Here is a 26,930-nt window from a genome sequence, read left to right as displayed (position 1 = left end):
AAATACAAAGACTCCCAAATCCAAAAATAGATTTATTATTATATATATATATTTTTTTGGTCTGGTACTTTAATCCAAAAGGTTCATCCATGTTTATAATTTACTTTCTCCAACACTTAAGGCATATAGAAAATATCAAATTCAGTGCTCTTACACAAAAATATACAATTAAATCATTCGTGTCTTTCCGAGTCCATCTCTGTAATAATACAAACATATTTCTCTTCTTTATACCAAAAAAACCTTTCAAGTAAATCTCAAACCTTCGTAAAATGACCCTCACTTTGAGGCCGAGTCTAGCTCGTGTTTTTGTTAGAGGCTGAATGGTTTACAATATTTTTATGGGGCCGATGCGAAATAAATGCTTTTCAACGCTTCTATAGTCCTTGATACATATAATCCTCAAATGTCAGCAAGTATAAAAAGTAAAAAGAGCAGATGCTTGCATTTGAAATAAAAAGCAACCGCCGCTTATTGCTTGGCAAAAGCTGCCCCCAGGCTAAGGGAACGTAAGCTTCTAACTTAGCAAAGTATACATTACACACCCACAAGTTGAACAGTGAAGTCTGAGCCTTCTAAGAACCACAGGCCAGCACCTCTACAAGAAGCATTTTTAAAGAGATGAATGCTTTTTTTTAATTATTTTCCCAAACCAACCTGTCTTGGAAAGAAACAGTAAAGAGCATATTTGTACAGTTTAACAACTAAAATCTTAAAAAGAAAAAAAACCAAAAAACAATTAAAGCTGATGTGGAATATTGCGTCGGCCAGCAGGACGGCCTTCAGCCGAAGCCGGCTTGACGTCGACGACGCTTTTGACGAACCGCCCCTTTATCGCCTGCATCAAAAACAAGAAGAACGGTTAAGACATTTAATGATTTATGGTGGGGGTCAGATATTATATCTTTTAGATGAGATCGGATGTTGCCGCTCAAGTTACCTGCTTCTCTCTTTTGCACTTTGTGTGGAATCTGGACGGTGAGGGGCGCTGGGATTCCAGGTAAACCTGGAGGTCCTGGATCACCTGTGATCAAACCAAATCTCTTTGCTTTAGTTTTGTGAAAAATCTCTATAAAAGCTGCAGAGTTTCATCAGGTTTGTACAAATCTTACCTTTGTCTCCTTTGGGTCCGGGGTGCCCTCTGTCTCCCTTTGGACCTGGGCTTCCTGGCGCGCCGGGAACGGTGCCGTATCCTGAGAAAACAAAACGCGTCGTTTAAAAATATTTGCCTGTTGCCACATTATTATCTTCCTGTTTTTGATTAAGACGGTGGAAAGCTAAAACTCCGCATCCTCACTCCTGAAGAAGTCCATCAGGTCAGCCGTGACGTTGCCATAGGAGCCAATCACACGGCTGTAGCCGGGCGGTCCTGGAGGGCCCGGAGGACCTGGGGGTCCTTGAATTGCTCGGACGTTTGTCCTCCATGAACCGTCGGAGATGTACTGCTGCAGCAGGCCTTGATCTGCAGGAAAACCAGACATTTTACATCCTCTCAGAAGATGCAGAAACTGTTTTTCTTCTCAGTCTGACGATATACCTCCATTTTCCTAATGTCAAGTTTGGGAATTTTATTATGTTTTTAAAAGTATGATCATAATGGGCAAAATTATTGCTCATTTAGAGAAGTATTGAGAAAATCTTGCAGCAGCACTCACTCTTAATGTAGTCTGTAACTTTCATGGCGACGTTGGAGTAGTCGAGCGTCTCGGAGAGCCTGCTGACATCGACGTCTCTGCGCTGGGAGCCATAGCTACCGTCGCTCTGTTGGTAGCTGTGGCTCTGTATGTAGCTCTGGGAGTAGCCAGGCTCTCCGCGTTCTCCCTTCTGACCCTTTGGACCTTGAGGACCTGGAGGCCCGACAATGGTACGTCGAACGCTGTCGCCTGGAAAAACAAAAAGAATCTGAGGTTGAACGTGGTGCGGCAGGTTTGCTGTGTGTGCATATTCTGAACACGACTTTCTGACCCGTGTCAATTAATTAGCATCAGTCCTTTTGTTAGAGGAATCAGCAGGTCACTGGAATCAAACCATTTTCAGCTTGATCCGTTTTATTCAACCATTTTATGCACCATGTCTAAGTACAGATTTTTCTAACACTGTTCAGTGGGGAAGTTATTATAAGAGGCTCAAAGTGGAACTGTTCTCAGGCCAGTGAGTTTAAGAAAATACAATAAGTCAGAGGAGCAACAGAGATGCAAGACATTGCAGAAGGGAGCCATGTTTTCTAATACATGTTGGGGCTCTTTAAGGCTGCAGAAGAGCGAGAGAGAGCAGGACTTTCAGCACTCAACAGAAAGGCTGAAAGGATGCAGCAAAAGGGGTCGTTTTATCCTTTTGAGGATAAAATGGTTGAATGAAAAATGCTGTAAAATGTTGGCAGCCTTTTGGAAATCTCACCGTTGTAGTAAGAATCTATCATTTCTAGGAAATACACCGACTGCTTTCTTGTGCTAATCGCTAAAATAAGATGGAAATACAAAACCCTCTAATATCCATCGTTTGCTTACCCCAATCAGCAAACGTTTTTATTTTTATTGCCAGCTCATATGGCTGCAAGATGAGCCCAAATCATCGACCCGCCACCACCGTGCTCGACAACTGCTGAGGGGTTTGTGCTAAAATGCTTTGTCATATTTTCTCCACTTCAACGTAAACAGCGGAATAAAACTTTCACCTAATTTTCCATATCTGATGGGGAGCAGCTAATGTCTCATTTCATTTTACCACATGTATTTCTGAACTAAGGGGTGCACTTACTTTTACTATTAAAGCATTTGCGTATGTGTGTGTGAGCTGTTAGATTCTTACTAGACAGATACTGTTGAATTTCAGCGCGGATGCTCTCCCGAGGGAGATTTCCACTGTAGGACACTGATCCGGTGACAGCGCCCGGTGGGCCCTGGGGACCTGGAGGGCCTGGGGGTCCAGGGAGACCTCTGAATCCAGAACCTGAGACAGAGCACAGTAAGATCACGTTACACACAGGACTCAGATTTATGCTTATTACAGTAGATGAAGTTGTGAAACATGAAATTGATTTGGTCGTCATCTTTATTTCTTGTTGCTTCGACGATGTGAGCATGGACTAGACCGGAAAAATTTTATAACGCCGACTCTGCATTTCTAAAACTGTCTGTTTTAAATACAAAATGTTGACCCAAACTCAAATGGGCTTTAGTTTCTTTCAGCCTCACCCTGCAGGTAGCGCTGAATTTCCTCCAAGCTGTAGCCACGACCTCCCGATCCGTACACCGTCGCCGTGGAGACCCCTGGGGGCCCCTGAGGACCAGGAGGCCCAGGCAGCCCTGGGGCACCAGGAGGACCTTGCTGCACAGCGGAAGTGATCCAGGAGCGGAAATCTGAATCTGCGTGGATGAAGATGGTGATTAGTTTCCACTCTGCGTCTGTAAAGACGCGTAAAACTGACAGAGCGCTCTCACTTCGGATCAGAGCCGAGTAGTCGATGGTGGCGGTGGTGAAGCCAGAGCCTCCTGCGCCTGGAGCTCCGGGGGGGCCCGGCAGACCTCGTGGACCTGGCGGGCCTCTCGCAATCCCCCTCTCTGAACGTCATAGTAACCTCAGTGATTGACCTCACCTCCCAAGGTTACGGATTTCTGCTGTGAGCTGTTCTTACCGTTCATGATATTGAAGACATATGTGGCTATCTCCTCTACTCTGTAAGTGCCGGAGAGTCCTCCTGAGGCCCCTGGGGGTCCGGGAGGTCCTTGAGGCCCCGGTGGTCCAGACAAATATCTTCTCACGTCATCTCCTAGACATTTCAAACCGCAGACACACAGATCAGACTGATACACCCTATGAAACTTCAGTGTCTGCACGGTCCAATATGAGGATAAAGTAAAGACACAATGGCTTTCAATGAATTTCAGTTTTTCTGTCACCCCACATGAGGAAAATTATTATTTTCTATAGAAAGATTTCGACCACGTGTGTCAATACTCTGTAGACACTCTTTCAACTAATAGAGAACACGGTTTGATCCTGTAATGGCATATGAAGAGGGATCTTCCTTGATCCGTTCTCCATTTTCCTGGATCATCAAAGGCCGGCCGTCTCTTGCTAATTTTAGATGTGTCTTTGTTTCAACACAGCTGAATCAAATAATTCTGTCATAACAGGAGTCTGTAAATCCTGATTGCATGCTAAGGAGGAAATTGCACCATGTGGTCTAAACATACTTGTTTAGACCAGGAAGACATTTAATAGCCACAGGACACCAACTGTTGAAGTTCAAGACCCCTGATCTAGATCGTCTAGAGTCCTGGATCTTCGATTCCAAGACTCGAAGATCCTGGAATCGAAGGATCTTCGCTAAAACCTATTTTATAGTATTCAGACTTGGGAAGGAAGTCGAGTTTGGATTTGCTGAACCGTTTTCCCTGTTGATTTGTTGTTGTGTTTCAGGTGATTCTTCTGCTGAACACACACCTAAATATACAGTTTTCTGGTGAAAGGGCACAAGATTTGTACCTAAACCATCTCTGTATTTTAACAAGGCTTCCAGACACAGGCCTTGTTTCTGGAAGCCTGTGAAGAGAAACAGGCCCACAGCGTTACGGTTCCTCCACTGTACTTCACAACAGGAACGATTTGTTTTTCTGTTTCATCGTTTCTACTCTGACAACTTTCTTTAGGACTGAGAAGTAGTTCTTACGATGACCTCGGCAGATGTGCAGCTCCACCGGGTGTTTGCTAACTGCTGCTGCCGCTAGTCTAGAGAAGCATCGTGGAAATAGGCGGCGCTTTGTGAGGGCAAGCGCTTTGGCACACCCGAATGGTTGCCAAGGGAGATTAAAGAATTTCTCAAACATGCATGAAAAATCAAAGCAACACTCCAAGTGCGTTTTTGATGAGGGAAAAACATTACAACATAACATAAAGCTGAAAAATTCATTTTACATAACACCTCCCCTGAAAAGTACAAAATCTTCTGAGATTAGGTCGATGTAACACATATATATTCACCTTTTGAGGCTTTCTAACTTACATTTTCACTAGGGATGTCTATACATCTTTCAGGAAGCTGTTTATGTACTCACTCTGAAGCATGGTGATGAGAGCGTTGACAGTCAGGGAGCCAGATGCGGGCCCAGGAGGCCCGGGCGGTCCTGGAGGTCCCTGAACGCCGATACTGAAGCCTGAGTCTGAACCTGAAGTTCCACAGTTAAGCATGGTTACAAACAGCCAACCGTGACCTTTCCTAAAGGTCAAAGGTGGGTGCCCTTTATACGACCGATATCAGGTCTTACGTCGCAGGTATGCAATGATGCGAGTAGAGATGTCGTCTATAGACCCTGAGAAGGTCCCTGGGAGTCCCGGAGGCCCAGGTGGACCCGGAGGGCCAGGTAGACTGCTCAGTCTGTATCTACCTGTAGGGACCAAATAAAGGCATATCAGTAGTGTGTTCCCGTCTTCCAACTCCCTTGTTCTTGGATAAAGACTTACTCAGATAGTCTGAAATGTACTGCCGCATCTCAGTGGAGGAAGCAAAGGAACCAGGCAGGCCGGGAGGCCCTGGGGGTCCTGGGGGCCCAGCAGGGCCAGAGGTGACTGAGACTGAACCTGGAAGCATAAGATAGTCTGTGTTTTTTTTTCTTTGTTTGTTTCTCACAGGATATAAACAATCAGTGAACAAGACTGAAGAGTGTTTGGGAACGTTTTGAAAATCTCCACCTCTTGATGCGCCTGGAATTCCTGGAGCTCCAGTGTCTCCTGTCAAAGCAAAAACACACACGTGTGACGATAACGAGTCCTCAAGTAAAACACAAGCAACAAAGCAACGAGGCAATTCATTCATCTCAACGTTTTGTTGGGGTTTTTTTTAGCTCCAAACATTAAAATCTGTGTGATCTTCATAAATGTGAACTACAGAAAGCACCTGTGTATCCGCGGGGTCCAGGAGAGCCTGAAACAAACACAGAGGCAACGTGATTGTGAGTGGGAGCAAACCCACGTCAGTACACACAGGTGGATTTATAACCATGATCACCTGTTGCTCCTTTAGGTCCAGGCTGCCCAGGCTGCCCAGGAGGTCCTGGTGGTCCAGTATAATATGTTCCTATTAGCACAGCAGCAGAAAAGTGTGTGTCACAACAGGCTGGAAACTTCCTGCAAACTACAGAAACTAGATAATAAACAAAAACTAAAGACAAGCTGAGACTTTGGATTTTACCTGAGCTGGACGCAAAACCCACATCTCCCTTTTCTCCTTTAGGTCCTGGTATCCCATAACCTAAAGAGCGATACGTAACGGCATTTAAATTCTACCCAGACATTGCATCATCATCATCATCATCTCGTCTGCATGCGTTGCCGTAGCAACTGTTGCAGAAGCGAATACAAATACTTGCCTGGCTGCCCTGGAGGCCCTGGTGGTCCTGGAGGTCCTTGTCTCGAGTCGCCTGATGAAAGCACAAAACGTCAGAAACCATCCGAGTCAGCGGGATTCGGGACGCCGCCTGATCTCTATCTCACCTGGACGTCCGGGAGGCCCAGGTGGACCCGGTGGCCCAGGTATGCCACGGAAAGAAGAGCTTCCTCCAGCGCCGAACGTCCCTGAAGAACAAACCAAGAATAAAATGTTTCAAAAAAATATAACAATTACTTTTGCACCACAAGTTTGATAAAGAAAACTCCCTGAATTCTCTAGCAATTATAGAAAGGGCGGTGACAAGGATGCAGGTAAAGATTTCATCAAAATCCCACGATGAGACTTTTGCATCAAGTACTCTGAACGAATTAACTTTTTCACATTTCATCACATTTCATCCATAAAACTCGGTGTATGCTAACGGGATTTATCTGCTAAACCAACAGTAAGTGTGTAAGGCGAAGGAGAACTTACTGAAACTACAGCAGCTGATTCAGAGTCTATCAGGGCTGAGCATCTACAGCAAGCATCACTCTTCTTTGCTAAATGGCTCAAGCTCAGTTAGATTGAATTTAAAGCATCTGTGAACATAATTGTCTTACCAAAGACCATCAATTAGATGTAGGTCTTGACTTTGACTGGGACATTTTAGTTGAATGTTAATCAACTGGAGCCATTCTGTTGTACCTCACCAGGTTAAAAGGTTTGCGCCGTTATGAAAGGTGAGCTTCCGGCCTCAACTCTGCTCTCCTGAACAAAAGCGTTCCCACATCACGATGCAGCCAACGCCATGCTTCACTTCACAGTGAGTTTTCCACGAGCTATGAAGATGTTTTCCAAATAATTTCTCAGTTGTGCGCCGCAACTTGTCAAAAAAAATGTGTTTTGATGATTCACTCGGACATCGGTGTTCAAAAGTGTGACTTATAAATTAAGCTGCCGTCAAAATATGTCGGTTTGTTGCAGATTGAGATTTACTGCTATATAAACACTGCTAATGAGTGGCAACATGCAAACAAATGACGAGATACACAAAGAAGACTTCTAAATATTCATCGTTCACAACCACAATGTCAGAAAGTTTACAACTTAAATGTTTTTAGTTTAAAAAAGAAAGAGAGATTTACGTTCAGCGGACTCTGCGTTAAATTAAATTGGAAATTCATCTGCAGGAAGATTAAAAAGGACTCACTCTCTGCTGTAGATGAACTTATGGTTCCCCTGGTTATTCCAGTCTCTCCCTGCTCTCCCTTATATCCTCTGTCACCTTTAGGACCTGCAGGGACAAGTGGAACACAACACCTATCAGCCTTGCCATCTAAGAGCAAAATGTTTAAAGTAAAATGAAAATATATGTCTACAGCGACCTACCAGGTGGGCCAGGCAGACCAGCAGGGCCAATGGGACCTGAAGAGATCGATTGAAAACATCAGCTGGTTACTACTTGCAGCAGTCACCAGATTCAACGATCTATCATAACGGATGGCAAAAACTTTTCAGGAATCATTTCTGTGAGAGAGAGAGACCTGATAGTCCTGGAGAACCAGCGGGACCCGGGGGCCCAGCAGGTCCAGGTGGTCCTGGGATGCCAACAGAAGTAGAGCCGGCTGGAAAACGACAGAGATCGCTACACCGTTAGCTGCTGTCTCACCGGGTGTATTGAAAAGTGTTTTGTCATTCTAATTTCCTTCACCTGCATTGATGATTCGTCCAGCTTGACCGGGTTCACCTTTAAACACACAAACGCACGTCAAACAGCTGAAAAACATTCACTGAAAGGAAAGCTCTGCAGGTGGACGGCAGCTGTACCTTTGGCTCCTGGTTGGCCGGGATTTCCTGGAATTCCTAACAACACAAAGAACAGAGTCGACGTGGAAAACATGACAGGAATGAAAGCAGACTTTAAAAAAAACAAAAGAAAGAGGTTCTGTTAAGGTCAGAAACACTTGATATCTTTCAATCTAATTTGCAGTTGTTTCATTCTCTGTGTATTCAAAAATTGGTTTTTCTGAGTTCCCAGCAGCCCCGGCTGGAGAATCCAATATGGCAGCTGCTATATAACTTGGTTACAGTTTCAGATATAACCTATTTATTTGTATTTCTGACGGTTTGTTTTCTTTATTAAACCAGTGCCAGACAGCTCTGTGCCATTTCTGAACATGTTCCTTTTGTATTTGATTGCAGGGAGAGAAATACATTGTTATTGTCTTGTGTTGCTTGTAGTTGCTTGGTCAAGACCAAACTGCAAATCCAACTGGTTTTCTGACTCATAATTAAAATGTGCACCGAATGTGAACATGGTGACAGTTTTAAAGGTTTATAGAATAAGGATAGTGTTGTAGAAGTTTCCATTGATCTTGGATGAGACATCAGCTGTAGTCTCCAGGGGCAACCAATCTGAAGCTGGGAGATTTCAAGTGCTTATGTTGTTTTAACAGAACCTCAGTTCAAAAATCCCTAACCATATTTTTAAACAAGAAGAACTGAATTAGGTTCCTTGATTTTTGTGCTGCTTCCTTAAAAAGACGCCTACCTGGTGGTCCTTGAAGCCCTGGTGTTCCTACAGGGGGAAGGGGGCATCGTGTGTTACAGCAATAGAAAATATGCATGTGGTCAAACAACGAATATTTTAAAAGAAGGGATTTTACCTGGAAGTCCAGCATCTCCAGGAGGCCCAGCAGAACCCCTGAGTCCAGGCGGGCCATGCGGTCCCTGGTCACCTGAAGTCCATAAAATACACAACTGAATTCATGATGACCACAGGTTGACGCGCTTCAGACCTTCTTGGGAGATAAAATTCAGTGTGGAACTGTGCTGCTGCGATAATACCTTACCTCTTGATCCCTTTTCACCGTCTTGTCCAGAAAGTCCTGATGACAAAAAGCAAAAAGTTCATCATTTCGAAAATAAACCCACAAGACAAGATGTCGCATAATGATCGTGTTTATTGCTTCCGAGCAACCAGTGAGGATCCAGTTAATAGTCTGGAACAGCAAGCTAATGTCAGATTCGATTAGTCAGTCCTGCGACTCACCCATAGATCCTTTGGAGCCTTTCTCTCCTGCTGGTCCTGGTAAACCAGGTTCCCCTGATAAGCAAGACGTCTGGATCAGTAAAGCCATGCAGACCGAACCAAGTTCATAACAATTCTCAGAGCTGTGCTCACCTTGCAGACCTCTGATTCCCTTTTCACCTGTTTCACCTAAAATCCAGAACGAAATCAAACCGATTCAGATCATTCGCTGACTCCGCATTATGTCTGAAAAGAAGAGGAGAGCTGCAAACCTTTGAGTCCTTGGAATCCAGCAAGCCCTCTATCACCTGCAAGAGAAAGAGAGAGAGAGAGAAAGAAATCACCATGAGCGCCATACACAACACAGAAACAGTTAACATTTGATATGCTTTTGTTATTTGTGAGTGGTGAAATCGTGTGTAAAACCAACCTTTTGGTCCAGGTAGTCCTGCCTCACCACGGAAACCCTGAGGACCTGGTTGACGTACAGGAAACCAAGAATGGAGAATATCAAATCACATAGTCAGCTACTAAAACTGGGAAAGTGTGTATGTATGAAAGAAAGAAACTGACCAGGCGGCCCTTGGATTCCTTGTGCACCTATGGACAAAACAAAACATAAATCACCATGACTACCTGACTTTGCATCTACATTGTAGCGTTCAGTGCCATCTATTTTACAAAAAGGAACACCTGCTGCAGTGGAGCAGGTGGAGAGGAGGAGTAACACTCTCGCCTCGAATAGGATGTTACATCATCATCTCAATAAAAATGAAGCGTATCAAAAGGTCCATGTATTTCAGATTCATTGCAGTGGTGTATTTTAAGCATTTATTTATGTTTATTTTGATGAATATGGCTTACTGTTAATGAACTACTGCAGGTGAGATGTTCAGCAAGCTTAGGCATTTAATCTCTGTGATCATGCCCCATGTGCTGGCTCACTTTTTCCTTCCACTCAACTTCCCATATATAGGTAAGGGGGAACACAGCATTGTCATGTATCCCAAAATATTATCTCTTGAGTATTCAAACACTAAAGATTCTCCACTGGCTGTTGAACATGTGCTGTTAAATTTTTATTGCTTATAACAAAAACATATTAAAGTTTATTTATTCTTCACTAATATGTAAATACCTGCTGGACAACTAAGAGTTCAAGAATCTTCTTAGTGTTTATGTAGGTCACTAAATATTTGTGATTGAATATTTCTGTATCAACAGTCATTTTTGTTGGTTTCATGTGAGAGAGAAACTGTATTTTGCTGCAATGAAAAAGTCAGTTTCATGAGTATGAAACATTTACTTTTCAACAACATTCTAATGTCTTATGATGCACGTATGAGAGTACAGTTTATCCCTCGATATGTGAAATCCAGACTCTAGTCTTTCATGTCTGTGCGCCAGCGCTGAGCTTTGGAAAGTCTCACATTATTTACTTCCCTTTACTTCTCTCGTGTCATGTCTGTTAAGTTACACCGTTAAGCTCGTCAAGGCATTGCAGCTGAAACAAACTCAAAGTGCATCCTGGGAAAATCTCAGCCAGGTGGTTAATAATGATGTACTTCATTTGACTGATGTTACGGAAACATGAGCAGAGCTGTTGATGTCCTGCTGGTTGTTTCTCTGACAGGCCACGCTGTGACTCGGCTGCATGTTTTATTTGCACATAAATAAAACTGTGATCTGATTAGTGAGCTCCACTTTCTTCTAAAACTGGTGGGAAAGGCTGTTAGTACCGCCTCTGAACAAGGCTTGAATTAAAGATGACTCCACACTGCCATCTGGTGGCATTTTTAGTTCATACACCAGAGAGGGCTCTTGATAGAAACATACGGTCTTACTGCATCTTATTTATTTTCTACAAAATTTTAAGTTTTTTTCCACTCATCTTACCTTTTTGTCCAGGGGCCCCAGCAGATCCAACAGATCCAGCTTCACCTAGAGAAACCCAAACACGACATAATGAAGAAACCCCCTTGCTTCTGAACCAGAAATACTACAGTAATGGCCTACAACCCCTACACGGAGCCATACCTTTATCCCCTTTGAGTCCAAAGCCTGCAGGTCCTAGGTCGCCTCTAGGCCCAGGTAGTCCTTCGCGGCCCCTGACACCTGGTGGCCCTTCCACTCCTTGCTCACCTGACCAGACATTTTGCATTAAAGACATCAGTCCACACCAACCAATAAGTGCCACAATAGAGCATAGTGCAATCTCTTTACCTTGGCTTCCTTTCTGTCCTTTGGGACCTTCAGGACCAGCATGTCCCATTGGACCTGGTGCGCCTGAAAGCAAAGGTCAAAGTCAGGAGGATTATATCATGAAAGCGTTTAACCTTTCAAAGGAAAACGTGAAAATCAGCTGGTTGACCAAAGAAAATGGCTACACACCTGGATTTCCAGGGAAACCAGGTTCCCCTGTTGATACAGAAAAATATTTTACTTTCATGAAACTGTAAAGGAAAAAATGGAAAACAGACCTCTTTCTTTCTTACCTTTCAGTCCAGAGTCCCCTGAAAAAGGCAAATACATAAATAAGCAGATGAATTCTCATGACATAAAAGAAGTTTCATTTATTTGGTTTTCATGAAAAAAAACTGTGTTTTACTGGTACCTTTAGGCCCAGGTAATCCCCTCTCTCCCTGCACTGAGGATGCCAGGAAGCCTGAGTCAGAAAAGAGGATATCAATCAACTGAATTCAGAACATGCATGTGGGAGATGCATGTGTGTTTGCGCTTTACCTCTGAATGCCTGTGACTGCATTTCTGACTTCAACATTTGATGGATGGCCATCTGAAGGTAGGCGCTATCTATGTATCTTCCACGCACTCCAGTCCCGACATCACCGCTGGTCCCACCGCCAGTGCCAATGACGAAACTGGTACCGGAGCTGCCGGTGCCGCCGCCAAAACTGGCACCGCCTGCACTGACACCGTCAGTACCAGCACTCCCAGCACCGCCGCTCAAGCTGGTACCAGCACTGCCGGCGCTCCCACTGAAACTGGTACCAGAGCTGCTACTGGAGCTAGTTCCAGCTCCCACAGCCCCTCCAGCACCACCGACACCCACAACGCCGACATCAACATCATTCCGACTGGCAGATCCGCCTGCACCAGCACCAGCAATTCTGATTTGCGTTTTGGAGTCCGAGCCACCTCCACCTGCACCTCCGAACCCGAGGATGAGTGTGTTGTCGGTGCCTGTGCCTCCCCCTCCCCCTCCGCCGCTCACATAGGTGTTGACGTCATTGGAAGAACCGGCGGAGAGCCGACTAGTGCGAGCATTGGCGACTGAGACCTCGTTCTCCAGAGTCGATACTTGCTTCTTGAGCTTCCTCACGTCCTCGGCTGAAAGAATGAACATTTTCTGTGTTTACTTTGACAAATTGTTTGTATTTTTCAGTAAACTTAAAGCACCAATTCACACCGATACATTTACATCCTTAATCAGCATCCAGGACATCAAAAAGGATGCGAGAAGTAACTTGTGCTGTCAAAATTACATTACATAAGCACATAATCTACTTGTGAGAAAAAGGCAAATTAACCAGAAAATATTGTCCGTTAGTGCACAAAGCCATAGACAGAGGCAAGGCTATGATGTGATGTAATATTATAGCTGCAAACTTTTATGTGTTTTATTGCAATTTTATATGATAGACCAACACAAAGTGATTTATAATTGTAAAGTGAAAGAAAAGTTCAAAATGTGGTACACATTTTATTCAGCCGTCTTTAGTCTTCCCCAAAGTAAAATCAATTTCATCCGACCGAAGTTCCCTATTTAGTAAATAGGGTCCATCTGTGTGTAACTTATCTCATTGTAAATCAATCTGTTCTAGAAACCCACAGCCAGATTTTGGGAAGATTTGTGGAGAAAGTAAACAGTATCCACAGCTTTAAACATCTAAAAAAAAAACCTGTTCTATCCATCACCTGAAAGTAGAAAGACCATGGTGCAACTTGCAAAAACACCAAGACAATGTTGCCTTGTTAAACTAACAGGTCAGACAAGAAGAGCATGTATCAAGGTATTTAGCCAACAAGTAACTCTGGAGAAGCTGTAGACCCACAGCTCAGGTGAAAACGTGACAAGGAGAGACACAAAAAGAAAGTAATACCGTTATACCAAGTACCATTTGCAGTTTGCGATAAGCCATGTAGGGGCACGGTGAGAATGTGGAAGAAAAGTTGAGATTTTGGTCAATATGCCAAAACAGCGTGTGGTAAAAGAGTGCTACTGCTGGTCAGAGATGATGGGAGGTGGAAGCAGCTAAATACAGGGCAACTCTGGAAGAAAAGCTGCGAGAGTCTGCAAGGTACTTGAGACTTCAGCCAGAGGTTCACCTTACAACGGGATAACCACCCTAAAGATGCAGCCAGAACTACAATTAAATGGTTCAGGTCAAAGCATTATGTATGTGTTAGAATGGCCCAGTCAAAGTCCAGACATCAATCCAAAACACACACTAAGACTTAAAAATGCTCAAATCTGCAAATATTTCAGTCTCTACATGTGCAAAGCAGACACAGACACACAGAAACATTGGGGGCTGTAAACAGTGAAAGGTGATGCTAGTTGGTATTAACTCAGGAAGGGTGAATGAGGGGAATATAAATGCATGCCACACTTTTCAGATGTTTTCATTTATATTCAATTTCTCACGTCACAAGCACTTCTTTGTGTCTATCACATAATATGCCAGTAAACAAGATGCTAACAGATACCTCGGTGATATTTTTAGTCACCATAATCAAGTATATTTACCGACAATAGAATTGGCTCTTTATTACAAATCAGTGCTGGAGTTTACAATCAGACAATCAAATACAGATGTGATCCTCGCTATTTCATTGAAAAAGTGTTTTCTGGCATGAGGTGGTGTAGCTTCAATTCAGGCAGGAATCTTTCTGGGTGATAATCACATTGGTACTCAGGGGAGAAATATCAAGATGGAAACTTTGCTGTCGGAGTTACAGTGAATGGAAAGAATTTTAAAGTGACGCTTCCATCAGAAGCGTCTCTCTGGCAGTGAGACTCCGACAGTTTGACTTAATTTTTATTCATGAAGAGTTTAAATTTCTTAGATTTGGAATATATTCATTAACAAACAGAGATCTTAGATGAGTCGTGTGATGTGATGTCATCATGCAACAATTTCCAAAGCTGCACCAATGAATGCCAGGCTGTATGAGAGTGAAGGAGGCATTCAGAGATCAAATTTCCAAGAAAAGGGACCACATGTACTGTCTCACAGTGCTGTGAAATAACATCCTCCAGCTTGTAAAAGCTAAAGCAGCACATTCTACTGGTCTAAAACCTATCAATCTGACACCTTGTGGTGCCAAAGCTCTAAACTCTCAGGGCTGAGGTGGTTTCTTTAGGGACACATTTATTTTCTTAGTATTACTTTAATCAAGTTAATGCTTTTACAAGCCTCTTACCCAGTGCAATGAGGCCAAACAGGAGCCCGAGCAGGAGCAGGCAGAGGAGCAGCAAGCCCAGCAGCCACTTCCACCAGGAGCAGCAGGAGTCGGAGCAGCAGCACAGTCCTCCTCCCCCAAAGACGCCGCCGTCTCTGTGAATCTCTGAAAACAGCAGATTAACCCGAGGAGTTAAATCCCGGCTTTCATCAGCCGTTTTAATCTATCAATATGACGTTTTTCTAATTGATAAAACATCAAAAACAGAAGAAAGATGCTAAAGATGGCTTCAGATCAGTTTGTGATAATACTGCAAGTAACGCTCCAAATGGGCTTTATTTAAGGATTAACACCTAAAAACATTGATGATATACCTGCATAGGTTGCCTTATCTTTCATCAGGACTCCGGATGTTCCGTCTGATGAAAAAAAAAAACAAAAAAAAAACAGATCAATTTCCACTATTTACACTGAAAACTAATATTTCTGAAAAGATAAGTATAAGTTATGCTTACAGTATGAATTGCCTGTCTCTGCTTTCAGAGTGCCCGTGTCAACGTAGCTGGAAATAAGCTTCTCCTTCTTTATTGAGTCTCCTGAAAGTGAACCTGTGGCGAGCAAAATGGCAAACAATCATTCAAAATCTGCTTTTTGCAGAATCCAATTATATCAATAAACATGGGTTCCCCCTTGTGGTGGAACATGGTAAAAAAAAATACTGCTATACAGAGCGTGTGTGGTTTTGCAGTTGTAACATGTGTTACATCACCAACAGTAGCGTTTTTTTATTTGGGCAAAATGGCTCATCTTCCAGGGTACCACTGACTCATATGGCTACACAATAGGAAAAAAATGGCCTCTTTTCAATTGTCTACTTACGTATTGGGACAGTCGGAAATTGGCCCCCCTTTCAACATAAGAGCTGTACGAAAATATAGGGTTACAACACAGCCTGTTAAGTAGGCTCTGTGTTTGTGTTTTACTTTTTGTCCATCGTGATTCAAGAAAATAAACTGATAAATAAACTGATATTTATACTGAAGCTTAAGCATGTGGGATCCTGGGTTTAAATTAAGTGCCTTGTCTCCTCCTAAGACATGAGACATGCCTCTTTTTCTCCATAAGGGGGCATGAGTCCACCGCTCACCTCCTCCCATATGAGTGCTGCTGGTGGTGGTAAACTGCTTCCCACTGTCTTTTGCCAGAATGAGCATTTCTCCCTCCCTCCTGGCAGGAACGTTCTCCTTGTCAGAGGCCATATATCTGTAGTCTCTCTTATAGACATCATCGATTTGGGACCTAGTGGCTAAAGAAGATGAAACCCATTCAGATACCATTTCAGTTAGATAATTAAGCTGCACAATAATTTGTGCAGCAAAAAAGGCAAACGTTTCTATGCTTACCTGTAGAGATCCCTGAGCTTATGACAGCACTGCCGTTTGCAACGTTCTTCTGGACGCCATACCCTGTCAAATCAAACATACTCTCTAAATAAACCATCTGTTTTGGTTTATTGTTGATACTCCACAGACAAGCAGCCATTACCTCCCAGGTTAGCGGTTACGTTGCCGCCGCTGGTGGTGAGCACACCGACAGAGGCGGGAGCCAGATTATTCTGAAAACCATAAACTGGAAACAGAGATGCAGGCACAGAATGACAAACTTAATCAAAGACTTTAGCAGTTAGTCTTTTGTTAAGCTTCTAGTCAATTAAAACATTTAGTGCACAAAATCCATCTGCATATTCCTGTAGGTGTGCCTCCAATTGATGACTCTGACCTGATAGAGATTGCTGTGGGACGGGACTGAGCGGCGGGGAGCCTCCTGACATGTTGTTGGCGCTGACCTGACCAAGCTGGTAGGTGTAGCTGGTGGGGTTGCCAGCGACGACGGTCGTGGAGGAGGGCAGCGTGGAGGTGGACCAGGAGAAAGTGGGAAAGGCCGAATCCAGGGTGTCGTATTGGCCTGATCTCCCAGTGGTGTCATACTGGCCTGATTTCAGACTCATGTCATATCGTCCAGATTTCAGACCGGTATCGTACTGACCTGAGCCCAGGCTAACGTCATACTGGCTGGATTTGACTCCGGCGTCACAGTGGCATGACTTTACTGTGACAGTGTGTTGGCCTGCTTGGACACCAGAGTCGCGCTGCCTGGATGTCAGTCTGCTGTCATAGAGGCCCGACACGTCGATAGTGTGGAACCCATTGGTCTGAACAACAGGTTCAAATAGAGTTGAAGCTGCTGGGGAAAATCATCAAAGAAATAAAAATTTGAGAAAGGAGCTGAACACTATTTGTTAAGTCTACCTTTATCATATTTATATTAGAGCAAAGTATATTTTGCATAAGACTAAACACTACTAAATGATCATTTCATGACACTAACAAGCTCAAATACTGTTTTCTAACCTTACAATGTTGCAAAGATTTACTAGGCTGAATTAGGATTATGAATCAGAATGAGAGTAATCGAGATCGTTATTTTTTTTAATAAGCTCTGACAGAGAAAAATAGATAATCTAATTGTGATCTATTGTTTTGATGTATTAAAAACTGATTGATTGCTGAATCTGCAAGTCACACCTCAACAAACACTGTAAATCCCTCTTATTTAAAAGTAACTCAGTTTGCAACCATGAATTACATATAGCCCAATTTTAAATAAACGTGGTTGCAGTCATGTGTTCAGTAATTTTCTAGCTACGCATTTCATGTTAAACATTAATTATAATTTTTTCCTCTCTTTTGTGTGATGCACAGAGATACTGTCCATCAAACAGTGATCTTGCCTGTACAAAACACCTTTTTGAGTTTACTGTAATATTATTTATTTATTTATTTATTTATTTTTGCCATAAATTTGAAAAAACATTTTTATAAAGCATACTTGAAAATGTTTATAATTCATTCGAATGTTACTTTTCAATGGCTTCAAAATGGACAAAAATATTTTTCTATTAAGATATATTATGTCTGTCACGCTGCTAGGTTTTTACTCCTTCCATCAATTTTTAAAGTCATGTTTTTAGATCCCATAATGACAAGCACTTTTGGACTATAAAGGAACAAGATGCTTGGCAGTGGCAGTGGGACAAATAGCAATCCTGATTAAATCATCTGGGTCAGAGACAAAGTGTCTAAGAATGTGCTGCACATGCATATTTGTAGCTCCAGTAACAGAATATACCTGACTGAGTGCCCACTGAGACGGTCTTGGTCTCCACGCTGGCTTTTTTAGGTACTGGCAGGGTGACTGAGGCGGAGGAGCGGGTTGGACTGACGCTGCTGGAGCGTCCCTTCAGCAGCTTCTTCACGTCTTCCAGCTCTGCCCCTAACACACCAGGGCCATACAAACACTGTTCAAAAAACTCAAAGAGCAAATCTGTGTCAGTGGCAACTTAACTTTAATGATCCAAAATAAGTCAAAAGAAAATCTATGAATAAATAAACCCTTGAGGCACTAACCTGCCTGCAGAAAGGTTTCAAGTTCAAAGGCTTGAAAAGCAAAATTTGCTTTGTTAGTTTGGCTCTTTCTGTTTTTGTCGAATTTTATTGACTGAAAATTATTTGTATTGTTTATTTCTCCACAGAAATCTTAATGCAATTAAATAATAGTGGCATTTTTGAGACACACGTTTCTTGTAACGCAACAACAAAAACTCAAAATGACTCAAACGTTTTAGCAGTGATGCTAAGCCAGTTAGCTTTGGCAGAAATTTAGATTTCATGTGATTTTCTTTTCTCTCTCTAAAGATCAGTTTTTTGTGGATTTTGTTCATTACCCAGCTGGCCTAAAGAAATCAGTTCATCATGGATAACATTATGGAGATAGGAAGAAGCCAGTTCAACCAAGCTAGGTTTTGTTAAGCAGTTAGCTGTTTCTCTGTGAAAAAACAGGTTAAAATTTACGCAAAAATGTAACTACACAACAAAATTAACAAATAAGTGGTAGTAATCATTATTAAGTATAATAATATTATAAGTTTTCAATAATCTAGTCAGCTATATCCCTTCTTTTGAGTCTACGTCTCCTTGGGTTATCAAACGGAAGTTAGCTGAGTTGTTTTCCAAAATGTTTTATTTTTTTTATAGGTATATATTTTAAGGAGGCAAAATGCTGCATTTATAATAAGCTATAGTAAGGGTTGTGATCTAAAGCATTTCAGTGTTTTTGTGTATTCAGTAAAACTGTTTTTAGTTGATATGTTGAGGAACCCCACAGCGGAAAAAAATGTAAAACGTTGAAGTTCTTGAGAGAAAGCATTTTTTTTTACATTCTACATTTAATTTTTACAGTCGTTTTTGCTATGCTGTGTAATTTAAGAAATAGCACTTCTTCTACCACAATGGAGAAGTCAGAGACCCATTTTAAGGGTCCAAAGGTGGCACTGAAAAACTGTTATATGACTGATTGAATTACAGTAGTTACTGACTTTAATCAGCAGGGGGCGCAACAAGCAGCACTTTTCCTCCTCGGTATTTTGCTTCCAGAACAGGAGTGACTCATTTGTACCATTCCTGCCACCATGATCTGATCCTTTTACTTTTTCCCCACATTGTCTTACTGCAGAGCAAGTCAAAGCTGTCCCTGTTTCAACCCCAACCTTACTGTTTCTGTTCATATAACTAACTATACATGTGCAACTAATAGAGAAAAAATGTCAAGGCATGTGAGAGCTGGAATTTGACTTTGTGATATGCAGTTTTCGAGCCAAAACATCTGACAGCGACATAACTCAAAAACAAAAATCCCGCATGAGAAATCATTTAACGCCAATGCACTTCTTTGAAAGGACTCTCAGAAAACTTTTTTTTGGTGCTTTATGAGGAGTTGCGTAACAACTGCCAAAGGATCAGTGTCTCCAGTGGTCTTACATCTTCCGGCAGATGGGGAGGCACTTTGCAATCTGGCTCTGATCTCGCTCTCTGGGGAAAAAAAGAGAAAGAAATCAAAGCACACATTAGTCTAAGGAATCTTGATTTAATAAAAAGAAAAAAAGCAGGCCAAGACAATTTAGCGAGATGGAGCGTAAATAATAATGGGCAATAAACCTGAATACCTCTGCTTTCACTCCTCCCTCTTGTGGCACCGGAGCCTAAGAAGGAAAGTGGAAGGAAACATCAAAAACACATCTGTGAAATCACAAACTATTTGATACTATACTTGTTTCAGTCTTACAGTAGTTCCCATAGTCTTTGCGTGGAAATTCTGGGGAGGAATTACCACTGGAACTCCCTAGAAGTAAAACACATGTGAAGAGTTAGCGATCCCCGTGAGTCATGCCTGTTTCCTTCAAGTTTTGGTTTCCATTTGTGGCCTCCTCTGGTGGCAACTCAGGATCCTACCGTCGTAGCCTCCCGAGCGGCTGGCTATGGCCTTCCTCTCTCTGAAACCTGGCGACAGCCCCACTGATGACCCCCCAGTCTGAGCTCTCCTGGCACCACCCGACGAGCTGGACCGAACCTTTGACACGGAGCTCACGAGATAAGTGCTTCCACTGCTTCCTCCTCTTCCTCCTCCTCCACTCCCGTAGCCCTCTCCATCGATGTAGCTTCCGCCACCTTCGCCTCCTCCAGAGGAATCTCCTCCCAGGTAGATTCCTGAGGAGGAGCTGTAGTTACTCGTCACGCCTATAGAGGCTGGAGAGACAATAAATACATACTTTTTAAATGAACTTGAATTTGAACAACCTAGGTGACCAAGCTCCAGTAGGGTGCAGATTATTGGCGCTCACATTTAAGATACTCTAAGTAGTGCACAGAAAATCTGAAAATTGCTTTCCTCCAAACGCTAGTCATGAAAAACATTTCACCAAAATATGGATGTCATAATGATCTCAAAGTGCTACATTCAAAGGACGTTTTCTGGATGCCTGGGCAAGATTTATGTTTTTTCTTCCTTGATTTTTCTTGTGTTCAACATCAGTTATCAGTGCATCTTTTTTGTGTTTCAGTATGAAGACACAATGTCACAGGAGAAAAGGCTTGAGGATTGCCTTGCTGATCATTTAACTCTTCAGCATGTACAATTTGCTCACCAGATAGGTTAGACTACCACACATATTTTGGACATATTGAATAATTTGTGCCAAATAATAATTACGCACATGCGACTGCAACAGAACTGGAACAACTGTCTTTCAAATATCACTCGCAACAAACTAGGACTTGATCTCATGCCACACTAAGCTGTCTGCGCTAATACAAATTCACTCACCTCCGCATCCCGGATGCTTGAAATTGAAAACTTGAACTTTTATCTGAATAAATTGACTAATAGTTATTTGACCAGGTAGGGGTCCGGATAGAGCATTAAAATTTCATCCCTAGATGCCCAGTTGATTTGTGAATCCATAAAAAACAATAAGACAAAGATATCAAGGTAACAACTTTTGAATTCCACAATCTTGATCCCTGTCGCAACATTCAGCAAAAGCGCTGCGCCCAATTTCAGTCGCACTAGACACCCAGCTATTTGTGCTGTCGTGGGAGCTGACGAATCAAAGGCTTGACACATTAAATCCCTCCTCCCATTTACTCGTCTCAATCTCAAATCAACCTAAATATAATTTAATGCGACACGCCTACGCTCTAAAGAAGAAGGCTTGTTTTTAACTTTGTTATTTTGTTCTGCTACATTCCAGACAAAAAAATAGCATTTTTGTACACCAAACTTTTCTAGTATTAGTAAAACTTTGAAATAATTTTTTAAGCCATCAGACATCCATATTTTATACATCACTCTTAGTAAAACTCTAAATTAAATTAAAGATAACTGTGTACAGGACTTAGCAATTTAATTGATTTAATTTTGTCTGCATGATAACCTGCATTATCCTAAACTTGAAAAATTCTTCCCTTTTGGTAATAGTTCATATGTGGCTCATTAACACCTGAATTAGCTCAACTGCAGTATAACTCTGCTTTCCGTTTGTTTGAGCGGCCACTGCATCGACTTTAGATTGCCTCCTCCACTTTGCCTGGAAGCTCTTTAAAGTTTCTCTCTTGCCCAAGCCCAGAAATCTTCTGCCCTACCGGGGCTTAGAAATACAACATCCCCAAACTTTGCTTGGAGACAAACCCGCAGCTTCCCACAACTTAGCCGACGAGTGGAAAGTTGCTCTCACATGAAGAGAAGTAGGTCCCACTGCTGTTCTGCGTTAAGACATTCTTCTCAAAACCCAGCCCTCCGGCACTGCTGGACATATTCCTGTGATTTGATCCGCTGGTTCCCTCTGGCAACAAGGAGACAAACAGCAAAACAACAAGAAGCTGTTACTCATCGGCTGCTTCCTTTAGAAATAGCTGCCTCGTGATTTTATTACACTTTTGCCGTATACTGACAACAACGTAAGAAAAAAAAAGGCGAAAGCAGACTCACTTGGTGGGAGAGAAGTCAGTCGAGTGGTGGAGGTTACGGTCTCTGTCAGAACTGATGAAAAGACAAACAGTTATCACTGTGTGTTTGGTCTACTTCTGTGCTCTTCATCTCATTTTAACAACTACTGTGTTAGTGCTGTGACTGTTTTCTAAACTGGTGCCGGGATTCCGTTCAGGCAGCAGCAGCAGCATATTTTCTCAATAGCGCTATCAAACGAGGCGCCGTGAAACAATAAATTCAACTAACAATGTTTAACAGATGAAAGAGAGCAATGACTGTGCTGACTGGTTTGAGTTTATTCTTGTACAACGCAGATACTTTGAGTTTCCTTGTTTATTAGACAGTTTTTGGCCTCGTCAATTCACTCATGTCTCTTATTCTTGAAGTTGGAATATCTTCCGACGCAAACTTTGACCCTAATGAATGACAATTATACAACTACAGTTCAAATTCATGACTGCTCAGTCATAAATAAATTGCACCAAACTATAAAACTATTTGACAAGTGAATGTTTTCTGGTGGACAGTTTGAGCCCAGGGCACAACGTTACATAAAGTGCTTTGGTCTGACAGGCCAGCAGGGGGCCGGCCTGTGAGCAACAACAAACCATAAAACGTCTCATTTCTAAGGAATTTATCAAGACTGAGCCTTTTCGATCCGTTTTGAGGGCAAATGGGAAAATGTATGTAAGATTTAAAGATATCTGGTATGTAAAAGAAAAACCACAAATCCCTATTTGGAATTTTAGAGAAAGAAATTTAAATTAGTCGTGTTGAAGCTTATACAGAACTCTGCTTTAAGTCGGACCTGACTGCCAGACGAAACTGTAACTTCGCCTCTACAGTTATCTAGTATGTAGAGAAAATCATTATTGGATGGTCAAGAAAAACATTTTGTTATAGAGTCAGTTTATTTCTCTAACTTGTAAATCTTGTAACTAGGAATGTTAGATGCAAGCAATAAAGTTTGGAAGATTGAAAAAATAGACTTTAGTTGTGCTGTGGGCCCAATAAAATTTTGCGCCGCCTTTGCTGGTGAATATAAGACTATTTTCTGTTCCAAATGTGACGGATCCTGAGGTCTTTGGCTGTGATTAATTAAACCTATATTTTCATTGGAACAACTGAGATGCTAAATATAAGAAGAGTCAAAGAGAGCTCTTTTTTTTCTATTAATCCGTCTGTGGACTGTCTCTGCATGTCAGAATCTGTCGTTTTAGCTGGCTGTTATTCTGTGAAGATCTGAAAGTTCGTTAAGTCTGTTAAGGTCAAAGTGTATGCGACATTGTTTTGTTGTTCCTTTCCACAGTAACTTGCTGTGACAGCTGGGACCTGTTATGCAGAGGCTACTACATTAAACAGAACTCATCCTGCAGATCTAAGAAGCACTATGCACAAACAACGCCTTCCTAATCCGTGCGCATGCTTGCAGCGAGCTGCAATTAGGATCTGGTTTTAGCACAACCTCAAGGCAGGAAATTAAAGCTTTTGTGAAATTATTATTTGTCTAGTATAGATTGCAAATTGTAGGCGAAAAAAAAATCATTATGAACCAAATTCGTCTCCGCACTTTACTGGCTTCCCTTAAAGATAATGTTCATTCCACTTGGGTTTCACGCCGCCTCTTTGTCCTCCTCCACGTCTGTCCTCCTGCTGCTCTCCTTCCTTTTAGGGATCTCCGTCTGTTTCAGAGTCGAGGCTGAACCTAATCATTACTCTGCTGCTCTTAACGTTTGACTGTGGAAACAAAATCTCACTGCAGTTTCTGCACAATAACAGTCCAAAAACAGATTTCTATGACAATCAGCCAGACCACATTTTTGTCGGTCCTTCTCTTTTGTTAAAGCGCAGTTCGTTCGAGTTAGAGTTTTGTGTGGACGTTAAGACTTGTTGGCTTCTAAATGATCAATTCAGTAAAGATTGTTAATAAACTTTAGTCCCAGACAACAAGTCTGAGTCGATTCTTGAGGTTTTAAAGCACATGCGCATCTCAGGTGTTTGTTTTTATGACTTAAGTTGGTTGGAATCCCCTTCTCTGGCTGCGTTTTATTTTTATGTTGTATTTCTGATATACTCAGATGCTATCCACTTGTTGAAATTTATTCTAGATATTCCTAATATTTCCTATTCTTACAGGATGTTTCTTCTAAATAGTCAACTCAGTTCTTAATCAAGTTTACCCTTCCAGGTAAGTCAACATTGTAAAAGGTTTGTCTGATTTTAATTTCAAAAATGAAATTGGGACTTATTTTATCTTAGAAGAATATGCACTCTTTAACCATGTAACTCTAGAAATGCATCATTTTTGATGCAATTTCTCATGAGACCTTCATTTCAATTTTCCTCAAAACCTGATTTTTCTAGGAAATGTGCCGCTAAATATATTTTGCACATTCTTTATATAGATTCAAAATCCTGCTCAGCTGTGCCATGTGTTTGCACTATGCAGACATCTACTGTGAAAGCCTAACGGATCAAATACAATACAAAAAAGGGGAAGTTGATCAGAAAAAGGTCAATGTTTCAAGAAAACATTGATTTGTTTCAAATCATCCGACAAACACATTCAAAAATCTACAATTGTCCGCATTTTCTTTTCTTACATCAGGCTTTAAAATGTCAGTCCGAAGCCAGAAGAACACTGACTACCATTTTGACTCTTGGTTCAGCAGTTTTCTCTCAAAGGAGACACATACAGTAAAATAAGCAGACGGAGAAACTGATTACACACTCCGACACAGCTACCGTCTGACACTTACTCTTGTTTGCTGGACCTGAAATGCTTCAGGCTTTAACATTTAGCTGCAGGTTGTAGGAAGAAAAAAAAAAAGATCCAGAAAATGATGACCCCAATGATGAGATGTGGAAACCAGTAAAGGCATGCGTGGCGTTAGCACGGCTTCAAAAAGAGGGAAGCACAACCGTCTCCAAGGTGAAAAAGTTTCATACAAGTTTCGAATGCTTATTTTATAAAGTTTCCACTAAAGTTTGTCAAACAAATTTTCACTTCACCTTAAAAAATAAATTGTTATGCTCTTGTTTTGTTTTTTTTTTGTCTGTCATCTTAAACACTTTGTGATTAAATCAAGCATTCTCACCCTTTTCTCCCGAGATCTCCATCTGCCTTGTTAACTCGTCCATCCCATCTTATCTAGTGAGATGGTGACAGAAGAAGCAGAAGAAGAGAGAAAAAAAAACCCACCATTGGTCACCGTCATGCATATTCTGTTAGTCTTTAAATGTGGAAAATAAGATTTCAGCAACTGCCTGATGAAGAAGGCGTGTTGTGCTCGAATGAAAGGGGGTGTAAGAGCTCAAAGCTGCTTGTTTACAGCAATCAATTGAAATTTCATCCAGCCCAAAACTGGAAAATGTCCCCCCACATCAGTCGCATGACCATATTTTAAAGACCGCAGTGAATGCCTCTGCGGCTCCTTTTATTTGGACACTGGCCTCCAGCGGTATTAACTGAGGCAGGCCCAGAGACACTCCCCTCCGTGAAGAAAACTTTTCCTGCCATGCACACCTCTCATCTGAAGGCTGAAAACCACATTAGACCCACGATGGATCATATACGGAGTACTTTTGTGTCTTTGGAAACTAAAACGACAAAGAAACAAAAGGAGCTGAGGCGGATCAGAGCACAGTTCTCAAAAGACCATCCTCTGGCCACACCCTGGCAGATAAGAACGTTTCACTGCTGCTGGTATGTTCCTGTTTGGGGCATGTGGTGCTGAAATCATACCAAGGTCGTAGTCACTGTTATAAACATCTAGAAACATACATTTTCTCACCTGTTCTGGAAGCAAAGATAAAAACTAACACACACACATCATAAATTAAATGCTATTAGCATCCTATTAAGGTTTCTATAAACTCATGCCCCCCTTTTTATAGCATGTAACTGATCTGGGCAGCAATTATTAAGGGTTGATGTCTAAAGCCACAGCTTGGACAGGTCCTCTGGAATATATTTAGAAGGATGTGAATAGCACAGCAAAAGGGGGTGTTCTGTAACTGAAAAACGATCCCCAAAAACCCCCCCTGGTGGATTTAACAAACAAGCCGAGAAGTACTTCTCAGGAGGAAGCCAAAGGGAAGATAAAGTTATTCCAGTCTGTAAAACTAACGACAGCCCGTCACCAAAACTCCCAGAGCGCAGTCATTAGAGATGCAAGCAAGGCCAGGTGGAAGAAGAAAAAAAATATATATATATATATATACCCACACATCCAACATAAATAGGCTTTAAACAATGAAGGAAAAAAAGTTTTTGTTTTTTTTTAAAAAGGGAGAAAAACTTCCAGCTTCAGTGTTATTCTCCATACCTTCAAGCACTCTCCTTGTAGCAGTCGGGTTCCTCTCAGGACGCAGCGACTTATCCTGTGGAAGAACAATGCGTCAGTGTGGAGCTGACGCGCAGAGCGTGCGGGGATGTTCCCCCAAACTCCCTTCGCTTCTTTTGTGCCTTTTCGCTCAACTTTCCCAGGCGAGTCAAAACACAGATTTGGGCTCCGGTCCCAGCCGCGCCCATCGGAGCTGCAGCTTGGCAGGCAGGTGTGGCAGACGGCACAGGAAGCTGAATATATAAAAAAAGAAGAAAATAGAGCCTGAGGGGGGGGACAGAGAAGCAATTAAGTTGTTATATTCTCAGCTCCTACAGATACAGATTGTCGACTAGGTGGGGAAAGAAAGGAGATAAACTCCTCCTCTTCTCGCTAC

General features: G+C 42.1%; 1 protein-coding gene across 3 annotated transcripts; it reads right to left on the bottom strand.

The window, feature by feature from the left end:
* Positions 1-19: 19 nt before the first annotated feature.
* Positions 20-26,930, bottom strand: LOC102230656 (collagen alpha-1(XVII) chain-like). Of its 3 annotated transcripts, none has more exons than XM_023326976.1 (54): positions 26,537-26,930; positions 25,307-25,359; positions 22,209-22,259; positions 21,955-22,062; positions 20,174-20,467; positions 20,007-20,063; positions 19,888-19,923; positions 19,703-19,753; positions 18,015-18,158; positions 16,605-17,069; positions 16,371-16,454; positions 16,229-16,291; positions 15,973-16,131; positions 15,341-15,433; positions 15,200-15,244; positions 14,847-14,990; positions 12,144-12,749; positions 12,016-12,066; positions 11,897-11,914; positions 11,793-11,819; positions 11,625-11,687; positions 11,439-11,543; positions 11,298-11,342; positions 9,975-10,001; positions 9,832-9,876; positions 9,674-9,709; positions 9,555-9,590; positions 9,423-9,476; positions 9,223-9,258; positions 9,037-9,108; positions 8,922-8,948; positions 8,198-8,233; positions 8,082-8,117; positions 7,915-7,995; positions 7,760-7,795; positions 7,581-7,664; positions 6,493-6,573; positions 6,369-6,419; positions 6,191-6,250; positions 6,008-6,076; positions 5,897-5,923; positions 5,692-5,730; positions 5,464-5,580; positions 5,268-5,387; positions 5,058-5,168; positions 3,635-3,769; positions 3,441-3,560; positions 3,195-3,365; positions 2,809-2,949; positions 1,656-1,883; positions 1,298-1,462; positions 1,113-1,193; positions 941-1,024; positions 20-838 (listed from the first exon to the last, which is right to left on the bottom strand). In XM_023326976.1, the coding sequence occupies exons 2-54, from the start codon at positions 25,347-25,349 to the stop codon at positions 783-785; spliced, it is 5,214 nt and encodes a 1,737-aa protein (XP_023182744.1). In that variant the 5' UTR covers positions 25,350-25,359; positions 26,537-26,930; the 3' UTR covers positions 20-782. The 3 variants fall into 3 exon arrangements, with proteins under 3 accessions (XP_023182744.1, XP_023182745.1, XP_023182746.1); XM_023326977.1 differs by having other exon boundaries at positions 16,605-17,066; XM_023326978.1 differs by lacking the exon at positions 25,307-25,359.

The sequence above is a fragment of the Xiphophorus maculatus genome, chromosome 22, assembly GCF_002775205.1.
Source record: "Xiphophorus maculatus strain JP 163 A chromosome 22, X_maculatus-5.0-male, whole genome shotgun sequence".
Lineage (NCBI taxonomy): Eukaryota > Metazoa > Chordata > Actinopteri > Cyprinodontiformes > Poeciliidae > Xiphophorus > Xiphophorus maculatus.
The sequence above is the reverse complement of the archived record's forward strand: the minus strand, read 5'-3'. Positions and strand labels throughout refer to the sequence as shown.

Bases quoted from the DNA above. Each gene is read 5' to 3' on its own strand.
- LOC102230656 (XM_023326976.1), bottom strand. From the start codon at position 25,349: ATGGACGAGTTAACAAGGCAGATGGAGATCTCGGGAGAAAAGG. The intron at 20,064-20,173 runs GTAGGATCCTGA...TTTTACTTCTAG, and splicing joins CCGCTCGGGAGGCTACGACG to GGAGTTCCAGTGGTAATTCC. The intron at 16,132-16,228 runs GTAAGCATAGAA...CATCTTCTTTAG, and splicing joins AAGCTCAGGGATCTCTACAG to CCACTAGGTCCCAAATCGAT.